The sequence below is a fragment of the Cololabis saira genome, chromosome 19, assembly GCF_033807715.1.
Source record: "Cololabis saira isolate AMF1-May2022 chromosome 19, fColSai1.1, whole genome shotgun sequence".
Taxonomy (NCBI): domain Eukaryota; kingdom Metazoa; phylum Chordata; class Actinopteri; order Beloniformes; family Belonidae; genus Cololabis; species Cololabis saira.
The window spans coordinates 1,261,589-1,272,029 of NC_084605.1; the positions used below are offsets into that span (position 1 = coordinate 1,261,589).

Sequence of the window (10,441 nt, forward strand, 5' to 3'; positions counted from 1 at the left end):
GTTTAAAAACCAGTAGCTCAAAAAGTTCCCTGATTTCTAAAAAAGTTAAAAAAAGGTCTTGTTTCAAGAAAACTAGTCTAACTTTTTTTTTCTTCTAAATCTGAGCGTAGCGGAAACAGATCTGAGCGTAGCGGGACCAAATCTGAGCGTAGCGCAAACAAATCTTAGCATAGCAGAAGCAAATCTTAGTGTAGCGGAAACAGATTGGAACGTAGCGGAAACAGATTTGAGCGTAGCGGAAACACATTTGAGTGTAGCGGAAACAGGTCTGGGCGTAGCTCAAACAAATCTTAGCATAGCAGAAGCAAATTTTAGTGTAGCGGGACCAAATATGAGCGTAGCGGAAGCAGATCTCTGCGTAGTGGAAACAGATTTGAGCGTAGCGGAAGCAGATTTGAGCGTAGTGGAAGCAGATTTGAGCGTAGCGGAAACAGATTTGAGCGTAGCAGATTTGAGTGTAGCGGAAACACATTTGAGCGTAGCGGAAACAGATTTGAGCGTAGCGGAAACAGATTTGAGCGTAGCGGAAACAGATTTGAGCGTAGCGGAAACAGATCTGAGCGTAGCGGAAACAGATCTGAATGTAGCGGAAACAGATTTGAGTGTAGCGGAAACAGATTTGAGCGTAGCGGAAACAGATTTGAGCATAGCGGAAACAGATTTGAGCGTAGCGGAAACAGATTTGAGCGTAGCGGAAACAGATCTGAGTGTAGCGGAAACAGATTTGAGTGTAGCGGAAACAGATCTGAGCGTAGCGGGAGCAGATTTGAGCGTAGCGGAAACAGATTTGAGCGTAGCGCGACCTTTGTTGTTGTTCAGGCTCATTTGTAGCGTAGCTGTTTTTGTGCTAAATGACTGACAGGAGATAAAAACGCTGAGTCGTGTCCTGATCTCGGTCCGTCCTCTCGTTTTCCTGCAGAACTACTTTGCCAGAAACTTCTACAACATGAGGATGTTGGCGTTGTTCGTCGCCTTCGCCATCAACTTCATCCTGCTGTTTTACAAGGTAACAAACGTCATTTACAAGGTAACAAACGTCATTTACAAGGTAACAAACGTCATTTACACGGTAACAAATGTCATTTATAAGGTAACAAACGTCATTTACAAGGTAACAAACGTCATTTACACGGTAACAAATGTCATTTACAAGGTAACAAACGTCATTTATAATTTAACAAACATCATTTACAAGGTAACAAACGTCATTTACAAGGTAATAAACGTCATTTACAAGGTAACAAACGTCATTTACAAGGTAACAAACGTCATTTACACGGTAACAAACGTCATTTATAAGTTAACAAACGTCAGGAATCAAATCAAACTTTATTTATACAGCACTTTGAAAGAAAGAAAGAAAGAAAGAAAGAAAGAAAGAAAGAAAGAAAGAAAGAAAGAAAGAAAGAAAGAAAGAAAGAAAGAAAGAAAGAAAGAAAGAAAGAAAGAAAGAAAGAAAGAAAGAGAACTTCCCGTTGATAACGTTTTTGTATTGGTATTTTTTTTAATCGTTATCGGGATAAATGCCAGAAATTATCGTGATACATTTTTTAATCCATACCGCCCATCCCTATTGGGGGACCACAGGCAGGTGGAAGCAGCAGCGGGATGACCAGAGGGGGGGGCGCAGGCAGGTGGAAGCAGCAGCGGGATGACCAGAGGGGGGTGGGGACCACAGGCAGGTGGAAGCAGCAGCGGGATGACCAGAGGGGGGGGGCGCAGGCAGGTGGAAGCAGCAGCGGGATGACCAGAGGGGGGGGGGGGGGGGGGCGCAGGCAGGTGGAAGCAGCAGCGGGGATGACCAGAGGGTCATTAATTAATTTCTCCCTCCAGGTTTCCACGTCGTCGGCGCTGGTGGAGGAGAAGGAGGTCGAGTACGTCTGCCGAGACGCCGAGGCCGCCGGGTTCCGGTGGGAACCGCCGGCCGGGGAACCGCCGCTCGGGGGAACCGCCGCTCGGGGAACCGCCGCTCGGGGAACCGCCGCTCGGGGAACCGGCTAACGCTAACGCCAGCCGGGAGCCGGCCACGCCCGTCACCGTGCGGTTCGTCCTGGAGGAAAGTAGCGGCTACATGGAACCAACGCTGAGAATCCTGGCCGTGCTGCACACAGTCATCTCCTTCTGCTGCATCATCGGATACTACTGCCTAAAGGTAGAATAAATACTTATACTACTGTCTCAAGGTACAATAAATACTTATACTACTGCCTAAAGGTACAATAAATACTTATACTACTGTCTCAAGGTACAATAAATACTTATACTACTGTCTAAAGGTACAATAAATACTTATACTACTGTCTAAAGGTACAATAAATACTTATACTACTGTCTAAAGGTACAATAAATACTTATACTACTGTCTAAAGGTAGAATAAATACTTATACTACTGTCTAAAGGTACAATAAATACTTATACTACTGTCTAAAGGTACAATAAATACTTATACTACTGTCTAAAGGTACAATAAATACTTATACTACTGTCCAAAGGTAGAATAAATACTTATACTACTGTCTAAAGGTACAATAAATACTTATACTACTGTCTAAAGGTACAATAAATACTTATACTACTGTCCAAAGGTAGAATAAATACTTATACTACTGTCTAAAGGTACAATAAATACTTATACTACTGTCTAAAGGTACAATAAATACTTATACTACTGTCCAAAGGTAGAATAAATACTTATACTACTGTCCAAAGGTAGAATAAATACTTATACTACGTTGCGCTACTACGTTATGCTACGTTGCAGGTCCCCCTGGTGATGCTAACGTGATGCTACGTTGCAGGTCCCCCTGGTGATGCTAATGCTATGCTAACGCTATGCTACTGTTGCAGGTCCCCCTGGTGATAACGCTATGCTAACGCTATGCTACGTTGCAGGTCCCCCTGGTGATGCTAACGTGATGCTAACGCTATGCCACGTTGCAGGTCCCCCTGGTGATGCTAACGTGATGCTAACGCTATGCTACGGTCCAGGTCCCCCTGGTGATCCTAACGTGATGCTAACGCTATGCTACGTTGCAGGTCCCCCTGGTGATGCTAACATGATGCTAACGCTATGCTACGTTGCAGGTCCCCCTGGTGATGCTAACGTGATGCTAACGCTATGCTACGTTGCAGGTCCCCCTGTTGATGCTAACGTGATGCTAACGCTATGCTACGTTGCAGGTCCCCCTGGTTATGCTAACGTGATGCTAACGCTATGCTACTTTGCAGGTCCCCCTGTTGATGCTAACGTGATGCTAACGCTATGCTACGTTGCAGGTCCCCCTGGTGATCCTAACGTGATGCTAACGCTATGCTACGTTGAAGGTCCCCCTGGTGATGCTAACGTGATGCTAACACTATGCTACGTTGCAGGTCCCCCTGGTGATGCTAACATGATGCTAACGCTATACTACATTGCAGGTCCCCCTGTTGATGCTAACGTGATGCTAACGCTATGCTACATTGCAGGTCCCCCTGGTTATGCTAACGTGATGCTAACGCTATGCTACGTTGCAGGTCCCCCTGTTGATGCTAACGTGATGCTAACGCTATGCTACGTTGCAGGTCCCCCTGGTGATGCTAACGTGATGCTAACGCTATGCTACGTTGCAGGTCCCCCTGGTGATCTTCAAGCGGGAGAAGGAAGTGGCCAGGAAGTTGGAGTTTGACGGCCTTTACATCACGGAGCAGCCGTCGGAGGACGATATCAAGGGCCAGTGGGACCGGCTCGTTATCAACACCCAGTGAGTTCATTAGTTGCTGCTCGTTAGTGGGACCGGCTGGTAGGGATGGGCGGTATGAATTAAAAAATGTATCACGATAATTTCTGGCATTTATCCCCATAACGATAAAAATGACGATAAAAAAAAATCTTTATAACTATAAATCTATCTCTCTCTCAGATCCACCATGTTTGTTACACAAAAACCTCATCAACGGGAATTTTTCTTTCTTTCTTTCTTTCTTTCTTTCTTTCTTTCTTTCTTTCTTTCTTTCTTTCTTTCTTCTTTCCTCCTGCTCTCTCCTTCCTTCTTCCCTTTCATTCCTTCCTTCCTTCCTTCCTACCTTCATTCCTTCCTTCCTTCCTTCCTTCCTTCCTTCCTTCCTTCCTTCCTTCCTTCCTACCTTCCTACCTTCCTTCCTTCCTTCCTTCCATAAATCAGTTTTACACAAAAACATCATCAACGGGAATTTATCATTTTTACCGTGAGATACAAATTCTTACCGTGGGGAATTTTTTGACGGTTTATCGTGAACGGTAAAATATCACCCATTCCTACTGGCTCGTTATCAACACGCAGTGAGTAGATTTGTTGGGTTTTTTATTACTATTTTATTTTCAGCTTTGCAATGTAACAATCATATCAATAAACCAAAAGTAGATAATAATATAAGGTGATAAAGGATAAACTTCCCCCGACAACTGCATTAATTAGTGATTAGTGAACAATACCGAACATGGTTCTTCAGCAGTTTTTCATTTATTTTGCCAATTTTTTCACCATTGCATAAATCAAATACATTTGATTTATGCTTTTCAAAGAAAAAAATATTTTACAAAATTACAAGGTAGAAAATATTTATTGAACATAAAAAAATGAAATGTTTTAATTTCCAGCATTATGTTGTTTTGGTTCCACCTCCTGGTGAATGTTGGTAAAATTCTTATGGGGTTTAGTTTTAGGTTGGCCAACGATTTATGTGTTGCGCAACGTTACGGGACGGAGCGGCCAGTCTATTTCCTTATTTTACAACGCCGTTATTAATTGTTCGTTTTTTTCCCACTTATTCCCCCGAACATCGAAAGTGTTTTTTTGCCATTTTCGGGCCGAACAATTTCGGTTACCGAACAATCGGTGCTTCACTAGCATTAATACTTGGTGTATCGATGTATCGATACGGTTTAGGAAACGCTGCCACATTTTCAAAAAGGTGTTATATCGTTTTCTGAGACAATAATGTGATACATGACAATACATTTTAGAAATGAATGTATGTGAAATCTGTCAACATCATTGATGATGGTTCGCTCTCAGGAAGGATCTTAGCTGGAGAAAACAGAAAAAGCTCTGATTGGACGAGTTTCCTCCTCAGTTGTTCAAATGATATGAAAAGTCCGTTGTTGAAGAATCTTCAAGTGTTGGATTCCATTTTCCAGGTTAAAGTATATGAAGTCTGTACTGACTGAGTCATGTGACCAGTTCTGGCTGAATGAGTCAGCAGCTGAGCTCTGGTTGCCCCGGCAACAAGAACCTCCACTTCAGAACCTTCTGGTTTGGCTGTGAGAAAAACACAGATTTTGGATTCTGACAAGGTCTCAAATAACTCCCATTTGTGATCAAACTGTAGCTCCTAGCAGAAAAACAAAGACATCGTGAGAGACACAGAACCCGGCAGATTCTGACAATCTTAATTTTATTCAGATATTCCTTAAAATGAGTGAGTAAGCTCAGTGCGAAGACAGAGTGAGATTCTTTTGAAGAAAACTTGATTACATTACAGCCAATGGAGACAGAGGCAGGTATTGGCGCCGCTTTAACGAAAAAGTGATTTCCAGTCGTCGCTTGTGTGCTCATATCTTGAAAAGTGTACATTTTAGAAAAAATGTTTTGGATAGAAGAGAAGTTTTCCTCCGTTTTGAAGTTTGAATGACATTTCTACGTGCAATTATGAGAAAGTCACGTGACTCAGAAAAAAGGTGAATTTTGCCTTTTTTTTTTACCTTTTCCCATCCACTTTGAATGTTTTTTTTTTGCCGTTTTTTGGGAATAACTTTGGTAAAAATGCGAATTTCAACACCAAAAGTCATAGCACACTATTCCCGATTGAGACAAATGTTCTTGATATATGATTCGCCTGGGTTCTCTGAAATCTGTAGGAGGAGTAGCGAACCGAAATCTGTCCGGAAAATGAAAAAAATTAAAAATAAATAAAAAACACACAGGATAACAATAGATGCCCCGTGGCGCTAATAATAATAATAATAATAATAATCCATATTTTGTCTTTTCTTCTTCCAGATCTTTCCCAACAACTATTGGGATAAGTTTGTGAAGAGGAAGGTGAGTGCTGTTGTTTCTTTGATATGTGGGAGTTAGTTATTAACTAAGTTATTAACCCATTTCTACTTTGGGACAAAAAGGAACTTGGTTAGGTTGCCATGGTAACAGCTTCAGGCCACGTTTCCACAGAGCCGGGTATTTCCAAAAACAGATATTTCCACCTCTACGTTTATAAAAATCCCATCATTTCCAGGAACCTGCATAAATAGCTGTTAAGGTGCTATGAGCAGCCAAACCTGCAGGGGGCAGTGTAACGAGAAGATAAAGTCTGTTTTTCTTTTTTCTCGACTTTTTTCTCAACATTTCGACTTTTTTCTCAAAATTTCAACTTTTTCTCAAAATTTTGACTTTTTCTCAACTTTTATCTCAAAATTTTGACTTTTTTCTCAAAATTTCGTCTTTTTTCACAAGATTTCGACTTTTTCTCAATATTTCGACTTTTTTCTCAAAATTTCTCAGAAACGGATATTTCCCGCTCTACGTCAAAAAATCCCATCATTTCCAGGAACCTGTATAAATATCTGTTAAGGTGCTATGAGCAGCCAAACCTACAGGGGGCAGTGTAACGAGAAGATAAAGTCATGCTAGCCAATCAGAATCCTGGAAAAAAACATCAACAAATGACACGAGTAACTTCCAGTTACTTCCAAGATGAACCAGAGTCTTTGGTTTGGAGTGACAGAGAAGTGGAGTTACTTTTAAGTGTAACGTTAGAATATAAAACAGGTAAAATACAAGAAAATATTGACGGTTACAAACTAATTATAACCACAGGTGTCACAGGTCGGTTTTTGGAGACTTTGAGCTTCGTTTTCGTGTAAATGAATGAACAAAACGGATGAAAACACCAGCGTTTTTGATACGTGGAAACAGGGCCTGAGAGTTTCTGAAGCCAGCTTAGTTTTAAACGGTTTAAGGTGTAATTTAAGGTGTAATTTAAGGTGTAATTCCACCGATCTGTCCGTCCGTCTCTCCTCCAGGTGATGGATAAGTATGGAGAGTTCTACGGCCACGACCGCATCAGCGAGTTACTGGGATTAGATAAAGCTGCGCTGGATTTCAGTGACGCCCCGAAGAAGAGGAAACCGCGGAGGGACAGCTCGCTGGTCGCTGTGTGAGTTTAATGTTTTATTAATGTTTTAATGTTTTAATCTGGACTAAAGAAGAAGAGGAAACCGCGGAGGGACAGCTCGCTGGTCGCTGTGTGAGTTTAATGTTTTATTAATGTTTTAATGTTTTAATCTGGACTAAAGAAGAAGAGGAAACCGCGGAGGGACAGCTCGCTGGTCGCTGTGTGAGTTTAATTTATCTGGACTAAATCAGTTCCCTCGCCGCCGTGTAACCCCGGCACAGTTCATCCAAGTGATCGCCGCGGCTTCGTGGTGCTCGAACCCGGAGACTGTTGGGGGGCTGATAAGAGGGGGGCTGGAGCCGGGGAAGGCGTTGAGATGAGGGAGGTGGTTATCAGTAAGTGTGTGTGAGCGGTAAGTCTGTGAACTTTGCCCAGAGCTGCTCCTCAGCCAATGTCCTTGGTGTTATCAGATGGCTCGGTCAGTTCTGAAACAGGTCCACAGATGTTCCTGAGAGGGGAGGGTTAGTGGGGGCAGAGTCACCTTGTTTACATTCCACCAGGGAGATTGTGACTGGACTCACCTGCCAAGCCGCTCTGTCAAGGTCAGATTATAGAATCAACAATTATACTGAAAACAGGCAGACTCAGTAATTTTCCGTCTGCCTTCAGTCTCTGGTTCATCAATGGCGACTCCAATCAGACAAATTAGTGATCAATTCCCGCCAAGCCGAGCTTCCAACTTCTCCAGGGTCTTCTCCATCTTACCAATGAGCTCAAAGACGCCGCCAGCCTGTCAATGAATGAATGAATGAATTATTTTATTTTTGTGTCCGGACATTTAAACGACCCGTCCCTCATGGGATTACACAGACACATTAATTACATCAAAATATAACATTCCGGTGTGTGAACCACCGACTTCCAGCTACAAATAATAATAATGATAATAAGCAGCTACAAATAATAATAATAAATAAAATTAAAATTAAAACAAAATAAAATAAAATATCCCACACTAGAACAGGAACAAAAAATACTCCCACAGAAATAGCGACCCACACGCACAGCCCCCCCCATACCCATGTCCATAATTAGATCATATCATAACTCACTCCACAACAGCCAAACCAGCCCTTACAGACTATTAACCCATCCATACCATAATAATATGCAGTCCATGTCACAGAGAAACACACACTAATTGAGGATTTTATCCCATATAAGTTTCCTTTCTCCTTCTATCCCAGGCTTTAAATAAAAATTCAGAAAAAACTAAAATATTTTCATATTTCATTTTCTGTGATTTAGCTCCCCCAGCGTTAAAGTCTGAGTGTTGATCACCTTGCTTGATCCTTCAGCCTCGTCCGGCAGCTCTGAGAGAGCCAGAACAGCTGTCGACGACTTACGCGTTTGTCGGTAGACCAGGAATCCCCCTCCTCCAAAAAGCAGAAATCCTGTTATAATAAATCCAGTTATGAAGAAATATGATAATTGTTAATTTAGGTGGCTTTTTTTTTCTCTCTCTCTTTTTAGCACCATTGTCATATTTTTTTTTTCTTTGAATCAAAAAAGAATATGACTATCTGTGTTTGACAACAGATATTTGGTGTTATTTTATAACTTTGTTGTAGTTTTGGTTTTGTTTTTTTGTTACATATTATATATATTTAAATATACATTTTTATATATATATATATATTTTTTTTTTATTATGTTTATTGGAAAGTGTTTTTTTTTAATTGCGTAATTTGTTTTTCTTTTATTATTACATTAATTGAGATGTGATTTCTTAGGAAAAAGGGACAGATAAAATAATCTTATTCTTCTTTTTGTTCCCCTTTGATTCCAGGAAAGAGATTTGTTTTACTGTAATTATATTGAACTGTTTTGTTTTTCTTTTAATGAGTGAAATAAACAATAAAGAATGTAATTTTCTGGAAATTCGTGCAACAAAAAAAAAACAACCATAAATGTATCGTCACGTGTTTTTTTCCTGCGCGTGAAAAAGATTCAATGTTTCCTCCTCTTTCTCTTTTTCTCTTTTTCAGCCTGAACTCCATCGACGTCAAATACCAGATCTGGAAACTCGGAGTCGTTTTTACCGACAATGTGAGTTTAAAACCAAAAACTGTTGATGTTTGGTCCAATAAAACCATTAACTGTTGATGTTTGGTCCAATAAAACCAAAAACTGTTGATGTTTGGTCCAATAAAACCAAAAACTGTTAATGTTTGGTCCAATAAACCCAAAAACTGGTCCAATAAAACCAGAAACTGTTAATGTTTGGTCCAATAAAACCAAAAACTGTTAATGTTTGGTCCAATAAACCCAAAAACTGTTGATGTTTGGTCCAATAAAACCAAAAACTGGTCCATTAAAACCAAAAACTGGTCCAATAAAACCAAAAACTGGTCCAATAAAACCAAAAACTGTTAATGTTTGGTCCAATAAAACCAAAAACTGTTAATGTTTGGTCCAATAAACCCAAAAACTGTTGATGTTTGGTCCAATAAAACCAAAAACTGGTCCAATAAAACCAAAAACTGTTAATGTTTGGTCCAATAAACCCAAAAACTGTTAATGTTTGGTCCAATAAACCCAAAAACTGTTAATGTTTGGTCCAATAAACCCAAAAACTGTTGATGTTTGGTCCAATAAAACCAAAAACTGTTAATGTTTGGTCCAATAAAACCAAAAACTGTTGATGTTTGGTCCAATAAAACCAAAAACTGTTGATGTTTGGTCCAATAAAACCAAAAACTGTTGATGTTTGGTCCAATAAAACCAAAAACTGTTGATGTTTGGTCCAATAAAACCAAAAACTGTTGATGTTTGGTCCAATAAAACCAAAAACTGTTGATGTTTGGTCCAATAAAACCAAAAACTGGTCCAATAAAACCAAAAACTGTTAATGTTTGGTCCAATAAAACCAAAAACTGGTCCAATAAAACCAAAAACTGTTAATGTTTGGTCCAATAAAACCAAAAACTGTGGATGTTTGGTCCAATAAAACCAAAAACTGTTAATGTTTGGTCCAATAAAACCAAAAACTGTTAATGTTTGGTCCAATAAAACCAAAAACTGTTGATGTTTGGTCCAATAAAACCAAAAACTGGCAGGCAGGTGGAAGCAGCAGGGGGATGATCGGGGATGGGGGGGGGGGGACCGGGACCGCAGGCCAGAACGCAGCTCCCGAGGCTCCAGCCTGCAAACATGCACAAAAGAGAAAAAAGGAGGGCCGGCACAAGAAACTACAGGAAAAATGGACAAAAGGTTTACTAAACACTAACTATAGGCTTTACTAAA

The 10,441-nt window shown here is 40.4% G+C and overlaps 1 protein-coding gene across 1 annotated transcript in view; it reads left to right on the plus strand.

The window, feature by feature from the left end:
* The window catches only part of ryr2a (ryanodine receptor 2a (cardiac)), a 267,704-nt gene that overhangs the window by 247,372 nt on the left and 9,891 nt on the right, over window positions 1-10,441 (plus strand). The window contains 7 exon segments of the mRNA XM_061709313.1: window positions 920-1,006; window positions 1,834-1,916; window positions 1,981-2,152; window positions 3,614-3,748; window positions 6,022-6,063; window positions 7,044-7,177; window positions 9,184-9,244. Coding sequence (XP_061565297.1) covers window positions 920-1,006; window positions 1,834-1,916; window positions 1,981-2,152; window positions 3,614-3,748; window positions 6,022-6,063; window positions 7,044-7,177; window positions 9,184-9,244 — 714 coding nt within the window.